At 38.3% G+C, this 18,144-nt stretch overlaps 1 protein-coding gene across 2 annotated transcripts; it reads left to right on the top strand.

Moving 5' to 3' along the window:
• Positions 5,698–13,398, top strand: LOC18779616 (diacylglycerol kinase 2). 2 transcript variants are annotated; one of them, XM_007213560.2, is made up of 8 exons: positions 5,698–5,955; positions 6,673–7,898; positions 8,889–9,255; positions 9,332–9,408; positions 10,232–10,351; positions 10,613–10,777; positions 12,306–12,443; positions 13,120–13,398. In XM_007213560.2, the coding sequence occupies exons 2-8, from the start codon at positions 6,786–6,788 to the stop codon at positions 13,267–13,269; spliced, it is 2,130 nt and encodes a 709-aa protein (XP_007213622.1). In that variant the 5' UTR covers positions 5,698–5,955; positions 6,673–6,785; the 3' UTR covers positions 13,270–13,398. The 2 variants fall into 2 exon arrangements, with proteins under 2 accessions (XP_007213622.1, XP_020417085.1); XM_020561496.1 differs by lacking the exon at positions 5,698–5,955 and adding an exon at positions 5,977–6,078.

An 18,144-nucleotide genomic window follows, 5' to 3' on the forward strand; every position in this document is an offset into this window, starting at 1 on the left:
GTAAGATCTTTCGTGCTCGAGTCATTAGCATATGGACCTGTTGTGTATTGTTCTAGGTAGACCAATGATGCATTAATAGGAAAGATAATAGTGGGCACATCAGTTTATAGTAAGGTTGATCATATGTTTTATTATGATATGAATTTCTAACTTATTTTGACTTGCACTGTCATCCACTTGTATTAGGATAGTTATTCATTTTTCTTAATTTGGGTGGGAGCTTTAACTTAACACAGATTGTTTTAATATTCATATTCTAACCGTGTAAATACTAAAAAGTGAGGAAGATCCAACTATTGGTGCTTATTATTGCTATAACATCTTCTCATGTTAGTACCGTTGTAACATCTCGTCCCAAAAATCATTGTTCAATTGATTATTTATTGTGAAATTACATTTTTGCCCTTTGGTGTAGAGGCACTTTAGTCACTTTTTGTTCAGGAAGGATTTTAGGGAATTGAGTGGCACTGTTATGTAGATGTCAACGATACGAGTTTGTTGACATATTGCACGTCCAATTCCGAGTTGTAACGAAGGAGGAAAGGTCTAGAAACGAAAAAGACGTAATGAGAAATTTCAAATTTGTTACTGCTATAGTACTCGCTACAATAACCCTAAAACCCTAGACCAAAAGTTGTTCCCCTTGTTAGTCTGAACACATTGGTATAGGTTTTGGCCGATGGTTTGGAGATTTTTCGTTGCTGAAAAATCCCTCAAGGCACCCATCACTGCTAGTGGCAGGTGGCGACGCTTGGGCCACTGTGTGGTGGTCCATTGTGTTCTAAATTGTTTCCCTTGTTGTCCTGAGCACGACGGTATGCTCGGATTTAGATTTGGTTATCGTTTGACAATCGAACGAATATTGCACCTATTATGCGATATCCGGGTTCGATAGGTTCGGACCATTCGATCCGTCCCAATTTTAAATATGTTGTTCTCTGTAACTCAAGGATCGTGTAGGAACTTGTTGATCGAGAATCGGAGACTCCGAGTCAATGATTCTAAGTTTAGGCAAAGCAATCGCCTTCTGATCATGCGATTGGCTTATATCCGACCGCTCAATCGAGATCAAACTTTTGGGAATTCTATAGTAAGCCTTATTGGACCTATACGAACTTTCGGAGTTGAAATCAGAGGTTGTGAGCCCCACAAGCCCAATTGACCTAGATGTTGGGCTTCGTTGACCCGATCGAGACGCTTTTGGTTAGGAGGTGTTTGTGGTTTGGTTGTTTGATTTTAAAACAATAATTTTTTTTCCTTTGAGAGTTTTATTAACTATTTATGAATTATTTTTTTATCGCTTTTTCTTTTTTAGCATGATATATCCATGTTTATTTATATATATATGTTAAATGGATTAATAATTGGATTGTGTTGCCTTCGGAAATATGGTTGCCTTAAGAGATATTGATGTCTTCGGACATCCTGGTTGCCTTTGGAAATATCGATGTCTACAGATATCCTGGTTGTCTTTCGAAATATTGTTGCCTTTGGAAATATTGATGTCTTCGGACATACAGTTGCCTTCGGACATATGGTTGTTTTCAGATTTGTCAACGCTCGTATAACAATGTGCCCATGAGTTGTGGGGAAGCCTAAACTGTGTGGTGCGAGGAATGCAGTCTCAGGCTGACCATGTGTCCCCTATGTTCTACGAGGAATGCGATCTCAAGCTAACTATGTGTCCCCTGAGTTCGGCGAGAATTGCCTCTTGGGTCGACCTCGTGTCTCCCAAGTTCTGCAACGATGTATCACACATGTGTGGTGCGAGAGGAATTGACGGTATATTATTGGAATTGATGGATTATGTTTGAGGTATATTTATGTGGAGAATAGTGCAGTACCAACGTGTGGTCAAGTTTACCGAATCTCTTCACCACCTGCTCATATTATCTGCACAGGGTTTGGCTAGGATCCCTAGCCACCTGCTCGACTTGTCTACACAGATGGTTAGCTAGTTTCCCTTTCCCATGTTGCCTTCAAATTGATGGTTTTCCCATATACCAATTGGTAGATGACTACAAGATATATGCACTATGCGGATGATTGTAGGTATGGCTTTCTAGTAAAAGGTTTGGTTATGTAAGTATTTGGATGTACAATGATATACTAATTCAACAATTAAGTACATAATTTCATGGCATGATATTAAATTATATAACTTGTTAAAATCAAGGTAAAGAATGATTCTAGAATTTCATCATTGGTTTGATTTTGATTATTATCAGTTAACATTCTAATTATGATTTGTGATTTAACCATTAAGTCATATCCTTAGTCTAAATATCTTGACTTGGTCAAACATGTTGACGTTGACTTTGACCGTTGACTTTCAACATCTCATCTTCTTCATATATTTCTCAAGTTTCTCGTTCTTCATTTGTCCTTCTAACTACATTTTTCTGTGTGCGATTCGTAGATTCCTTTTAGTGAGGTAGTGGGTTGTCTTAACTCCTCTGAGTTGATTGTGAATTAAATCCCACCATTTAATTCTTCCTATTAGCGAAGACCAATTATAATTGTACCTTACAAGACTTCCACAACCCATGGTTAATGCCTAGCAGCATGTCATGGCTATCCACACTAATTAGAAAAGGTGAAGAACCTATTCAAATTGGAATTGTCGTGCAATTGTGTGCTTCTCTATTAAAGTGCTCCTAATTCATATTGTTAGGGTATGGATACTTTTCTCAAAACACTAATATGAATTTTCCACTTATATGATTACATTGGTTATGTTTAAAAACTTCTTTTCTAATCATATACAATACTTTGCAAAGATTCCAATCATATCTTTAGAGCATTCTCTCTCTTCACTGAGAGCAAAGATCCATTGTTGTACATTCACTTGCCTCTGTGAGCTTGTCGAGAATCCTGAAAATAACATTCGAATCATTTTTCTTTCAATGGTTGTATAGTGATATCAAAGACAAAATACTCGTCCACAAGGCAACTATGATATCTCAGGTGTGAGGACTAGTTTGTACTATTGCAACTATGAGTTCTAGTTTGGCATGTGAGTAAGACTTCCATCCTAGAACTCGTGGTTCGATCGTGTTCAATGTACTTGTCCCTATAAGCAGCTACACACTTATCTTAGTGTCTCTACACGCAATGACTTGGGACTATTCATTCTCCCAATTGAGTAGATATAGTATTAACCGGAACGTTTAGGAAATGATGTAGAAGTATGAGAGGTCTCCTTATATCCAATCTCATTACATAACTCTCATACTATTTCATATTCCAAGGACTTGTTGTTTTATTTTTATGATAATAGACCAAATATCATGGTTGAAAACAACGATCTTGCCCATTAGCGATGGTGAAATATCCAGAAAGCAACATCACATGTTTGTCTTTAGGGAATATTTCTAACAATAAATGTTTGTGCATTTCCTTAACAAGTTTATGAGACAACCCTCCAGCTTAGTGCAACCAAAACGGTAACATCTAATCTAATTTTTACCGAGTTGGTTGGCCTACAAGTTGAAATTGAGAAGAAAATGACGGATGCTCCTATAATGCAATGGGTGGTTGGTTCAATATGAAATTTAATAAATATTGGGGGCAGTTTTAAATGTCCTCTAATACACAAGCTTCAGCTTATGTTTTCATTAATTTGAATAATTATTCTATTTTTTTTTGTGGTGTCCTCTAATACACAAGCTTCTACCACAACTACAACTCTTCTACCACCTCGTTTTTGTAGAATATGCCTACTCATGTGACAAGAAGAAGCTTCTTTAATTGTTTTTTGCATGTACTATTATGCTTCTTCAATTTTTTAATTTGAATTTCTAGTTTGATAAAATTTATTTTACTGCTGGATTGTATTTAATTAGAATTTATGAAGTTTGGCTTGTTTAACTTTCATTTCTTAGTTTAGGTGGAGTTTGTATTTAATCTTGAACTGCCCATGTTTTTCATTATTTGTTTGTGTTGTAATTTTGAACTTTGAATTGTTTCAAAGTACTTTAATTTGTTAATTAGGTTATTTATAAGTTGTTTAGGAACTGCCCATATTTAAATTCATTGGATAATGTTTGTTTTAAGTTGATATACTTTTGAAGGGAACTGCTTAGAACAAGCCCAACCTGATTCATAAAAACTAGGCCTAAAGTCCTTAAAATTAGGACCCATAACCATGTTTGCAACGTACAGATTAGGGTTGAACCGTTTCGATCAAAAGTCTCGGTCAAATCGAATCTCGGCAACCGAGAACTTTGGCCCTAATATCTGTCTCTGAATAGGCGATCTGCTTCTATCTGATTCGGTAGTCGGCTTTCCTCGCTCGGGTTGGTTTCCGAACCAAATTCACCCTAGTATTATAGTTGGGCTCGAATTGTGAGTTTTGGGAAGGAGAAGAGTGAGTTGGGTAGAAAATGAAAACGATAATTTCGAGTTTTCAATTTTTGTACTTGAGTTTGAATTTGTTTTCAAAAAATGAATTTTAGTGATTTGGAAAATGACATACTGAACGTGTTTTGGATAAAAAAATGAAAACGAGGACGTGAAAATGTAATCGAATGACCCCTTAATAAGTAATGCTACTCTTACCATATTTTTATACCACAATTATATACCACATGATGTGGCACCTTACTTGTACATGCCACCACATCACTTAATTTCAATTTTAAGTGTTCTTATTTTTCATCAGTTTTAATTTACTCAAATTTTATAATTTAATTCATTAATCATTTGAAACACCATCATCCACCGTTGCCATACCACCACCACCACCACCACACAGCTACTGTCATCATAGCCTCTTAGTCAACATGATTTCCTTCATGGAAAGATATATATACACATAGTTCTGAGTTCATTATGCATATCTTCAATACAAGAAAGAGATTGATGAGATTACAGTACCACTCACAACCGATGACATTATGGACTTCGATTTGAAATCAAAAGCATTGCTTCTTGGATTGATATGTCATGTGCACTGGCGGACCTAGAAATTTTTTAGCAGAGGTGCAATATTGACTAAGTATGAAAAATGGTTTTTCGGAATAATCATTTTCTCAAGATAATTTTTGGCGGCTTTTATTCCTTACACATCAAATAAGAAAATTTGATTTTATGGAATTTTAGTATGAAGTATATATTGACTTAATGAGCCATCATTTTTAGCCTAAATCGTATTTTGTACTAAAACCGATTTTTCATATTTTGATTTGGTGGGAATTTGATTTTCTAGTATTTTTATTTGAATCCAAATGTGGGATACTTCCTTATTTATATTGTAAACTTAAGATTACTTAAATGTTGAAAATGGAAATAAAGTAATCTGTACACCGGTTGAGCAAAGAGACAATTTGAAGCACCTACAATGGTTTTTCTAGCGAAAGGAGGTGCAGCACCTCCTTGCGCCTTAATAGGTCCGCCACTGGTCATATGCCACATTATACAGTATTAAAATTAATGATATAATCAATGACATGTTATATGCCACATCACATAGTATTAAATTGTGGTACCAAAATATTGTAAGAGTAGGCGTGAAACTTGAATCCGACCGTAGAGATTCAAGTTATGGGGAGTAGGGCGTGAAACTCAAAGGGAAGAGGCGGGTAATTTTAAGTAGAAGCAAAACAAAACCAAGGACCTTTCCGTAAGTTGGGGGACCCACCCACACACGCGCATTTACTACGGCCTACGGCAAAGGCAAAGGTAGGCCGTGTTCGTTGCGTAGGCAAAAATGAAAATCCCGCCCTTTTTTTTCTCTCTCTCCTCCTCCTTTTCGTCTTCCTTTGATCGTAACATGTCTTCTCTGAATGAAATTAAAATTATTATTTTCTAAATCATATTATTTGTAATTATTAATTATTTTGATTTTCGACCAAAATTTCCGCAAGCTCGAAAGTCCTCTCTCGTTCTTTCGCTCGTTCGCTGGCTCGCACGTTCACTTTCTCAATTCCTAGGGTTTCTGTTCATCCTCTTGAGGTATTTTCATTTTGCAGATCTAGTTTGGATTTATTTAAATTGCATCCTCCAGCTCTAGATCGCACTCTTTCTCTATGGAATTTGTTGACATTTGATCGTTTCATGTTTTCATTATGCTGAAAGGTTTTATTTTTTGTTTGAATTTGTTGATGTAGCACATTGAAGACTTTTTATTATTATTATTATCTGTTGTTATTGTTATGGCAAAATTAAAACACATGAAATTTGAACATTCGTCATGGAGAATTTGAACATTCGTCAGGGAGAATTTGAACATTCTTCATTTAATCCATGCTATAGCTAAAACTATAACACATGAATTTGAACAGATGAAATTCCTGTGGTTCAGCTATTGTACAAGGATGTTAGGCAACTCAGAAGATAGATAGATAGATTTATTAGTGCTCTTGTTGTAAGCTTATTTGAGAAGTAACGTTGATCATTAGTTTGTCCTCTTTGTTTTGCTTTTGATCCTGAGCAACAAGCTTACCTTGAGCCTCGAAATTGTTGTCATGTTATCGTTTTGTATTATCTTATTCGTCTATAATTTTATACTTCTAGAATGCCTTACAATGATTTCCCTCGCTCGCATGCCCACCTTCTCCCATTCTGTTAGACTCTTAGGCAGGTCAAATTTAATTATTGCCTTGTTTAATTGGTCTGTTCTGTGCATGCTAATCCTTTCCTTTCTCCTACATGAATTCATTTCACAATCAGGTTTCATATACATAATCTTTATGTTGCCGAGAAATTTCAAGTTTTTAATCCTGGAAAAGGAACGGTATTGTAATCTGGGACAAGAAACGATACTGGAAGTGAACAACTAGGTCATGATGGTTGATTTGGGCATTTCACTTGCAAGGGTAGCGACTAGCTTGGATGGGTATGGTCCATTTCTTTTGGGATGGCTGGTCACTGGGTCATTTGGGCTTCTAGCCATCATCTTTGCATTTCTTAAATGGCAGAAAAGGACATCTCTAAATTGGGTTAAAGCTGCAGCTAGAGCAAAGAAAGAAGTCTGGAAGAAGCTAAAAGTCCCTTTATCACATCATACGTGGATCGAAGATATGACTAATGGTGAACAGCCATCCACTTGTTGTGTTTGCTTGACTTCCTTGGTGTTTCTTCATAACCTAGGAACAAAAGCCTCTTATCGCACTCCTGTTCATCGCTGCTCTGTTTGTGGTGTAGCAGCTCATTTCTATTGTTCTCAGTACGCAGTAAGGGATTGCAAGTGCGTGGCACAAGCTGGTTTTACCCATGTCCGACACCACTGGTCCGAAAGATGGGTTAATGTGCATGATAATCCGGAGATCTCGGCCTTCTGTTTTTATTGTGAGGAGCCATGTGGTGTTCCTCTCCTTGATGCTTCTCCTACATGGCATTGCCTATGGTGTCAGCGCCTCATACATGTCAGATGTCACAACAAAATGGCAAAAGAATGTGGTGATGCTTGCGATTTTGGTACTCTTAGGAGAATTATTATTTCTCCTTTGTGTGTGAAAGAAGTTGGCCACTATAATGGAGGTGGAATGCTAAGTTCATACACAGATGAAATGCTAACCTCATCTGTTCGTCCCCAGAATAGAAGAAAGCGCCGCCATTGTAAGCATGGTAATGGTCAGTCAGCTAATGGTAACTTAGCCACTGATGCACCTGTGGAGTATGTGTTCAATGGATTTACTGGTATAAAGAAATCCCGTAGTGAGAAGAGTTTTGACTACTTGAAGAAGGATGATAAGGAACTGATTGTTAAGAGCAACCATAATGGGTTTATGCAAGGAAAGGGTGGAACTGTCACCCGTGGGCAAATTAAGAAATATAAACTGGTTGATTTGCCACATGATGCAAGACCTCTTTTGGTCTTTATTAATGCAAAGAGTGGAGGTCAACATGGGGCTTCTCTAAGGAGAAGGCTGAACATGCTATTGAATCCTGTGCAGGTAATGTTTGTGCCTTTTCAGCCTCAGTCACTATGATGAATTATTACTGTACATTGTTTTAGGCTGGAAACAAAAGGTGATCATTGATGTTTAATGTTATCCTGCTGTGTTACAGCTCGTAATTTGCGCTGTAGTTTGTATGCTTGTTTTTTCAAGTTAGTTATTTCTAAATGAATGGATAAGTTTCAGGAGGAACTTAACCCTTCTTCATGCTAATCACAGTAATCCTAAGCCCACTTGCATACCTCCTGTTGTTTGTGCACAAATTGAAGCATATAGATATAAGATGGCATAAATGCGTAAACGATTAGATACATGAACATCAAACAATAAAAATAGCTGCATTAGTACAAAATTAAATTTCCATATATTAATCCAGAGATGTGATTTGCAGCACTGTTCCCAGTAGTAGGATATCTGGCAACTTTATGTGGGAGGAGAGGCAAAAAAGATATTCATTGGATGAATTTTTGGGATTGGGAGAGTGGGGAGTGGTGGGACCTTACCTGTATTTTATTTTGGCATCTTATTCATTCCTCATTCTTGAAACATTAAAGCTTACATGCTCTCATCCTAGGCTGAATGGACCTATTACACCCCGCCTTCGCTCTTCCTTTTCCTTTGATTTCCCACAAACAGAAAAGCATAGAAGAAAACATAAATAACTTGATGTGAGGATTAAAATAGTCATAAGGGAGGAAAGTGCAAAATGATAAAATTTTCCCCCTTGCTAGGAGTACAAGTTGGATTCAAGATTTTGTAGTTTTCCCCACCTTAGGTGCAGGTAATTTATTTCCATGGTTATTTAGCAGTTCAAATCTTCTGCATTGCTTATTCAAGAGCATAATGTTAGTAGTAGATATTCCCTCAGTAAATCACCAATATTTGAATTCAATGATTGAGATGGATCCTGGATGTGCTAGAAATGGTTTTGCACTCAGGATATTATGGTTTATAGATAATTAGCTGAGCTCTATTTTGAAATTGCAGGTTTTTGAACTGAGTTCTTCCCAAGGGCCTGAGGTGGGTTTGGAATTGTTCAATCATGTGCATTATTTTAGAGTTTTGGTATGTGGAGGAGATGGCACTGTTGCATGGGTCCTTGATGTGATTGAGAGGCATAAATTTGAATCACCCCCACCTGTTGCTATTCTCCCCCTTGGCACAGGAAATGATTTGTCAAGGGTATTGCAATGGGGAAGAGGCTTCTCGACGGTTGATGGACAAGGTGGCTTAACCACGCTGTTGCATGAAATTAACCATGCTGCAGTTACAATGTTAGATCGCTGGAAGGTAAACATCAAATCAGAAGCTGATCCGAATAAAGTGCAGTCTAAGTTCATGATGAACTATTTAGGTATTTCTCTGAATGTGCTACTATCTAGTTATGGTTTGTGGGATGTGTTTGACCTTTTTCTCATTGTCTTTGAAAGGTATTGGATGTGATGCAAAGGTTGCATATGAATTTCATGTAACTCGGGAAATAAATCCTGAGAAGTTCAGTAGTCAGGTACCTGTATTCCTCTCTTTGGGTTTTGTGTAATTGTTTAATGATGGGTTTTGTGACACTTTCCCTTTTACAGTTTTTTTATCTCACATGTGTATAGCCTTTTTAATTTTGCGATTTTTCAATTAACAATTACAGAAGGCTACAAGTTGAGTTATCAAGGGCTCACATAATGATATGTTTCTTTTTCGTTTTTTTGCTTTAACTAAAGATAGAGAAGAAAAAATGAGATAAACGTGAGAAGAGAGATGATGGATGTCAATGAGAGAGCGAAAAATAAAAATGCGAATGGTTTATAATATAAAAACTGTAAACTATAAACAATTTAAAAATAGTTGTAAGTTTTAGTTCTCTGTGCACGCTCTCATATCTTTCTTATCTCTCTCAATGCTCATTTTCATCCCTCATTTCTGCCTCTCTCTTTTAATTTTTTTTTTTAATCTTTGATTAGAAAGAGAGGAAAACTGAAATTAAACACAATGATCCCAAATTTGTTGGACTAGGAATCCAAGTTTTTTTGTGCCTTTAACTAATAATTGGCTGGAATTTAATATTATTATAAAACTTTTGGCTGAACTCGGTTATCATTCTCTTGACCACAACCATGAGTATTCAAACAAGAAGGGCAATATGAATAATTTTTTTTCTTTCTTTCAAGTTATTATTGTTTGCTACTCAGTTCTGAGTTTCAGATGTGGAATTGCTTTTGGTTAAACGGCACATTTTCTAATTTGTGAGAGTTATAACCTAATATTTAAGAGAAAGACTGCTATCTTTTATTTGCTCTGTGTGATTTTGGCTTCACTGATGATTGCTCTATGAACAGTTTGTGAATAAATTACGATACGCTAAAGAAGGTGCCAGAGATATAATGGACCGAACTTGTGCTGACCTTCCTTGGCAAGTTTGGCTTGAAGTTGATGGGAAAGACATAGATATTCCAAAGGTGCACTGATTTTCCCACTCCCTTTTTATCAACTTACACTCCATTTTTTTAAAATTGTATGTTCTCACTCCTCTTTTGTTCAATTACACTCCCTTTTATCTTATAGTAAAAAGTATTAAAAAATAAAAGGGAGTGTAGCTGGATAAAGGGGAGTGGGAAAATCACCACCCTAATCATAATTGTGTTTTTCTGTTTTAAGCTGTTTTCTTTCATGTTTGAAGTGACGCCCTTTAGTCATATTTTTTCTTCTTCTGCTTCCAGGATTCAGAGGGTCTAATCGTACTCAACATTGGCAGCTACATGGGTGGAGTAAATCTTTGGCAAAACGATATTGAGCATGATGATGACTTCAGTCTTCAGTCCATGCATGATAAAATGCTTGAAGTTGTATGCGTATGTGGAGCTTGGCACCTTGGCAAACTTCAGGTTTGTGAAATTTGTATATTTTCTATTTTTATGTTTGAGTGTTTTCTGCCATGGAAGCTTTACCAAAAAATGAAACACGAAAAGAAAGTCTTACACATGCATTCTCGTGGAATAGTTTGGTTTTTCCATTTATTTTCTTTTTCCTTATATGTTAAGCTAGACTAGAAGCTTTTTCCCCGTAATAAAATACAAAAAACTTGGTATCAATATCCAGTTGTTAACAATCAAATCCTATCAAGAGAGCCCCAACGATGAATTCAAGTTTCAGGTCCAGTATTATCTACGACTTTATTTCGATGCAACCCTAATGTGGTAGTTTGAATGGATTTGATTTGAATCTAAAACTGGGTATTGCCTTGTTTATTGTTTTTATCCTTTTATTTTCTGAAATAAGTCCCACCTTTTCTTATTTTTCAACATGATTTCCTTAATAAAGAAACACTACAAAACAGAGAAGTTGTCTACTTGACAAGCTACACTACTCAACTACAACAGCGGCACAGTTAAAGCATCCTAACGTTCCATTACTGAATCTAAAATACAGCAGCACTCCAATCATCAAATGAAGCCTGAAAAGAACTATCCCCAATCTCTGAAGATACGCCCAAAACGAATTCTATTCCACAACAGGTCCACTTCCTCATACCTTACACCCGCAAAGATCCTTCTATTTCTCTCCATCCACACCACCCAAAAGATTGCTTCACAGAACATCTCCCTAGCAATATACCCCTCTTTTTTCTTTTTTTTTCCACCATAGAAATTACACCTCTCACCCAATAACGTAGCACAAGAAGCTGGAGTACCAATTCAATTGGGTGTTCCTAAACAATCTTCTCCACAAGGACAACGCAATGGGGCAATGGAGCAGCGGGTGATCTGAAGTTTCAGCAGCATTTTTCCATATCACACTGACCACGAGTATTCATCCCCCCATGAGATATAATTCACCCATACCTTAAGAAGTTTTTTCCCTTCCAAATTGCACTAGAGGGGCTGAAAAGAAAAAGTGAAGAGTTGTCAAACAAATTTTGTCCTTCCATGCTGAGTCTGATGTTGATTTTTCTGGGGACATTCTCTGTCGCTCATCTAAAATTTGTCCAATTTGTCCTTTCTGTTTTTTTAGTAATTCTTGGACTTTTATCAGCTTGATATAAAGATTTCCCTCCTTCATGGTGACTTTCAGAGGTGTACATTGTCCAGCCTTCCTTCAGCTTGATAATATGGGGAATGCAGTTTTTGGCCTTATGGCCTGTATCTCGAATTACTGTGTAGTATGCATCATTAACAGAGCATGATTAGTAGTGTACTGAAACAACCGTATTGCAGAGTGAAGCACCATATTATGCATCGTTTAAAGCCATTATAAATATATTTAGCCTCTTAATACTAAGTGATAATTTTTTTTTTTTTTGGGTGAAATATTGTTGAGATTCACATTTGTATCCTTTTTCTGTTTTTCCTTTTTGTTTTTTTGGTTCCAATCTTAAACGTCTGCTTACTATTTTGTTCTTGTTTTGCTGTACAGGTTGGACTTTCACATGCTAGGAGACTAGCCCAAGGGAAAGTCATAAGAATACATGCCTCCAGTCCTTTCCCGGTCCAAATAGATGGAGAGCCATTTATACAACAACCTGGCTGCTTAGAGATCACACATCATGGGCAGGTATGATTTGAAGACCCCTTTGATAATGTATTTTGAGGCACATAAATATGCTTGATCATCTAGGATTTGTTAGAGATGCATAACTTGTTCATTGTTTAGTATGTTTGATACAGTTTTTTGGCTTTTTCTTTCTTAGTGTGTTAAATGATTATGTTTAGGGTTGAGAGTTGAGGGTTTAGGTTTTAAGTTTCAGGCATTAAACCCTAATCGCTACATACACCTTAAAGTAATCGGGAAACTCTAAATTTAAAAGATAAAAAAAGAAAAAGGGGAAAATGCTGCTAAGAAAATTGAATGGCTGCTTGAGCGGTTGTGATGTCAACCCTTGTGTGTGTGTGTGTGCACCTATGGATATATAAATATATATGGTATTATTCACATTCAGTATAACCTGTTGGGAGGGCTGGGCTCTCATGGTTTGAACGGATTCCATATTCTTGCGCAACAGTCTAATTTATTTTAATTGCAAGATGTATATGCATGCATGTGGTAGGTTTCACACTATCTGCATATGTTTTCATGCATGCTGGTAGGAGATGTAAGCATGGATAGTTCTATTTTACTCCATTAATTGCTCAGTCTGGCTTCATGTTGGGAAAAATTTAAAACCAAAAATGAAATTGGTAGATAATGAATCTTGAATATTTTTCTTTTCTTCTTGTTATTGCATTTTCAGATGTTCATGTTGAGGAGAGCTTCAGAAGAGCCGAGAGGGCATGCGGCTGCAATTATGGCGGAGGTTTTATTAGATGCCGAATGCAAAGGCATCATCAATGCATCCCAGAAGAAAACACTTCTCCAGCAGATGGCCCTCCAGCTCAATTGATGTCACTCTGCTTCTCTTACCCCCGTCATCGAATTTTTAACAATCCTTTTGTCCTCCTTTTCCTTACCCTTATTTTGGGCTGGTTTAGTAGCCCTTGCCCACGCATTTTTGGAATTGCTTCTTTGTAGACCAAAAAATAAACCCCACAGCTCAGCTTCAAGGATTTGTCCTTTCCCCAGGTTGACAGCGAAACCACCAATCCAGTTACCCAGGTGATCTCTGATAACACCTCCAACTCCAATGGACCCCGAACTTCTCATGAGAGAACCATCCACATTTAGCTTTAATGCCTTTTTTTTTTTACTCTTTTATAAAACGTTTAAATTACGCATACACCCCTTGAGAATTAGCGTTTTCCTTCTTTTTAATAGTAGAGGCCTTGATCCACTCCTTGGTAGCAGACAGAATCAGCTCTCTAGGATTAAAAGGTAAATCATCCTTATTTTTGAAAATAAATTCATTTCTCCATTTCCAGAGGTGCCAGCAGATGACACCAAAAAGAGTTTTCCAAGGGATCTGCAGGAACATATTCTTAGAGCAAAAGTTGCTGAGCAGCCAGGGGTGTAGCTCAGCGTGGAAAAAAGGAACATCCTGATTACAGTTCAAAAAAAGGTTCCACACCCTTTTAGCTCTAGTGCAGTCCCTAAGAATATGTAAAGTAGATTCCGAATGCCAATCACAAATGCAACAAGCAGGGTCACCAATGAAAAGCCTACGGGCACGCTGCTCATTGGACATGATTTTTCCTTGATACGCTAGCCAGAAGAAGAAAAGAATCTTCGGGGGTAATTTGAGTTTCCAAAGGACTTTCCACCAGGGGTTCAACCACTCCATCCCTGAAAAGAGCAAGTTATAAGCAGACTTGACAGAAAAAAGACCATTAGAAGTAGTTTGCCAAATTTGACAATCCTCCATAGTACCCCCCAAGTCAGCAGGGCAACCAATAATTTTCTGCACCCAGTCTTCAGGGAGCACTCTTCTTAGCTTTTCAATATCCCACCAACCATCCATCAAAAAGTCAGATACCATAGTGTCCATACTAGAGTCAGGCCTAACCTCCACCATATGAATAAGAGCTTCATCGGCAATCCACTTATCCTTCCAAAAGTTAACATTGTCCCCTTTCCCAAGCCTCCAGATCAGACCTTTCTCCAGAAGTTGAGAGCCAAACACAATACCTTTCCAGGTGGGAGAGCAATTTTGTTTGAGAAGTAAATTGGGATCACAAGGGGAGTGACCCCTTAGGTATTTTTTCTCAAAAATCTGGGCCCATAAACCCTCATCCTTTTTTAAAAGTCTCCAACCAGTTTTAGCTAGCAGGGCTTTGTTCATATCATGAGTTTTTTTGAAGCCCAGACCCCCTTTACTCTTAGGTCTGCACAACAGATCCCACTGACAAAGATGAACCTTAGTCTTTTTGTCACTACCTCCCCAAAAGAAATTGCGGTTTAATTTATCCAGCTCATCACATATGCTCATGGGCAGCTTGGCAGTTTGCATGGCAAAAACAGGAATAGCAGAGGTGACGGCTTGGATTAGAGTTGCTCTACCTGCAGAAGAGAGGACTCTGCTTTTCCAGGAAGCAAGTCTGGCATGCACTTTGTCAACTAGGTTGTTGTAGGTAGTCTTGGTTACCCGAGAGTGAAGTAAGGGCATCCCCAGGTACTTACCCAAGTTATTCGTGAGAGGGGAACCACAAATGTGACTGATATCAGATGCTAATTCCTTGCTAATATTAGGGGAACAATAAATCGCCGATTTCTCAAAATTGACAACTTGGCCCGAGGCTCTACAGAATTCATCTAGACACTTCTTCATAATATGAGCTTGTCGGGGAGTAGCTTCTGCAAAGAGAATCAAATCATCAGCAAAGAACAGATGGGAGACAAAAGGGCCACCCTGGGAGGATTTCACAGGTTTCCAATTGAGATTCTTCACAGCTTCCACAATGAGGTGAGAAAACTTCTCCATGCAAAGAACGAAGAGGTAAGGGGAGAGGGGGTCTCCCTGGCGGATGCCATTCTTGGGGGTGAAAATCTCGGTGAGCTCCCCATTGACGCAGACTTGATAAGTAACAGAAGAAACACAATGAATGATCAACTGTATGAGATTTTCAGGTAAACCGACTTCCTTAAGAACTGTCATGATAAAGCTCCAGTTTAATCTGTCATAGGCTTTAGAAAGGTCAATCTTCCAAGCAATAAAACCTTTTTTCCCTTTAGTATTTCTGAATTTAAACATGAGCTCCTGAGCGATCAGGATATTATCAGATAAATTCCTACCTGGTATAAAGCTTACCTGATGAGGACTAACAAGCTTAGCCAAAAGAGGTCTCAATCTGGCCACGATCACTTTAGAAATTACCTTGTACAAAGTGCAGCAAAGACTAATTGGTCTAAAATGCATCATAGACATAGGGTTATCTATTTTCGGGATGAGAGTTACCAAAGTGGCATTCAAACCTTCGGGGATTCGCCATTCCTTGAACGCTTCGGTGACAAGGTCGAAAATATCATTACCACAAAGCTGCCATTGATTTTGATAGAAGCAAGCAGGAAACCCATCCACTCCCGGGGTTTTCAGGCTACCAATATTGAAAAGACTTTCCTTGACCTCATTGATATCAATACTAGCCACTAAGGGGTTGAGCTCGTCCTCCCTTAGGCTGGGGAACAGCTTAGGCATGGGAGAATTGGCGTTATTCGGCTGGTTCGAACAGAAAAGCCCCATGAAGTAGTCCACTGCTAAATCCTTTAGCTCAATAGCATTCTCTACCCAAGCTCCAGCACTGTTCATCAGCTTTTCAATTTTGTTCCTGCGTCTTCGGACAATAGTGGAGATGTGGAAAAACTTAGTATTTCGGTCACCCTCTTGTAGCCATTTGACCCGTGATTTTTGCTGCCAAAACAAGGCTTCTTGGTCTAAAATGATATTGTATTCAGTCGAGAGAGATTCCTCCAGAATGGTGAGAAATCTATTAGGTCTATGGCACAAAACTCGTTGGATACCAATGAGACGAGCGAGTAAACGAGCTTTTCTTTGCTTCAGGTGGCCAAAAACAGCAAGGTTCCAATGCTTTAGGGGTTCCACCAAACTACGAGACTTCGCAAGGGCCGAGCCAGACCCTTGATCCCATTGCTGCGAAATAAAATCATGGAACTGGTCATGCTTTAACCACATCGCTTCAAACCTGAAGGGTCTTCGATTTGGGCAAGACACAATGCGAGACTTCAAACAAATTTTGATGGGACAATGGTCGGATTTTGTCCAAGGGAGATGTTGAACAAAGGCCTCGGAAAACTGTTGCCTCCACTGCATATTACACACTGCTCTATCAAGTCGTTCAAAGACTCTGTTATTAGTCCAAGTGAACTTAGGGCCAGAAAAGCCTAAGTCAATCATGTTATTCTCATCAAACCACTTTTTAAAACCCCTGAGCCGGTGTAATGAGGTTCCCCCCATTTTCTCATCTGTTTTGAGCATGTCATTAAAACCTCCAGCAATAAGCCAAGGCATTTGGTGACAGTCAGCAACAAAATTCAAGTACTCCCATAATTTTGCTGTTTTGGTGGAACAAGGATTAGCATATACTCCAGTAAAGATCCAAGGGCTACGACCAGACCAAGAGACATACGCGGAAATAGTTTGGTCCGAGGTACCAATAATTTCAACCTTCACTTTATTAGCATTCCAGAGAAGCCACAGACCTCTAGAAAAACCAATAGGATCCACCACTTCAAAATTCGAGAAACCCAAAGATTTGACCATTTTAAGGGCCTTATCTCCTCCAATTCTAGGTTCACAAACAAACAAAATATCAATAGAATGAATTTTAATCAGCTCCATCATATTCACTTTGAATTTGGTACTTGATGCACCTCTAGCGTTCCAGCATAAAATATCCATAAAAGATTGTTGATATTGCAGATAACCTAGGGGCTAAACCCATCCATTAGAGACCAAGAGGCATACCTCTATCAGGCAAACCAACAGGATTTACCCCTTCTTTGCCAATGGTGTGATCTTGGCCTTCAGCAACGTCCATGCCTTCCACTGGACAGAAACTATCAGTTGCATCAGAGGCTAAAGCTTCAAACAATTTATCAGCTACCCTCTCATTGACCAATATATCATGCCCACCGGTAATATTTGGGGGTTGGTGTCCAAAGATAAAATCCCCTTTAGTAGATTGAACGTTCTGGTTTCTCACCCATTCACCAGACTTATCACATACTGACACCGCATCAGAAGGATGCAACACGCTTGAGTTAAGCTTTCCTTTGTTCGATTTTACAGTCTGAGTATTGTCTTTAGGATTCACTTTTTTTTGCTGATCAGTAGCCCCTCTGGAACTTGAAGCCATACTCCTGTTTGAGATATCTTTCATAGCCGGTCTACCTCCACCTTTAGTTTTGTTAGACTTGGTCTATATTTTCACCCCAGCATCATAATTAATCTTATTGGTCACCTTATTAGTTGGGATGACATCGACAAATGCCTCCGCGGTTTCTGTTCCAAACTCTTCAGAAATCTTCTCGAGAGCATCAAAACGAGAGCCATGGGGCTTAAGGCTGTTACTTCCCCCACCCCAAATTTTTGCACCAGTCGTGGTTTTCCTTCTAGGTGGAATGTTCATCCACGGGCCCCTCAAGTTCTCCACTACCTCTTCACCACTTTCCTTTTCCATATTAGTATCTTGTCCCACTTGTTCCCCACTTGGGTCTGATTGATTCCCTTCAGGCATTTCTGTAGTAGGCTTCCTTCTTTGCGTACAGCTATCACTTTTATGTCCATATAGTCCGCAATGATAGCAGATATCTGGCAGCCCTTCATACTCAATGTTATACCAAATTTGATTGATCTGTATAAAGGCAT

Source organism: Prunus persica, chromosome G4, assembly GCF_000346465.2.
Source record: "Prunus persica cultivar Lovell chromosome G4, Prunus_persica_NCBIv2, whole genome shotgun sequence".
Classification (NCBI taxonomy): Eukaryota; Viridiplantae; Streptophyta; class Magnoliopsida; order Rosales; family Rosaceae; genus Prunus; species Prunus persica.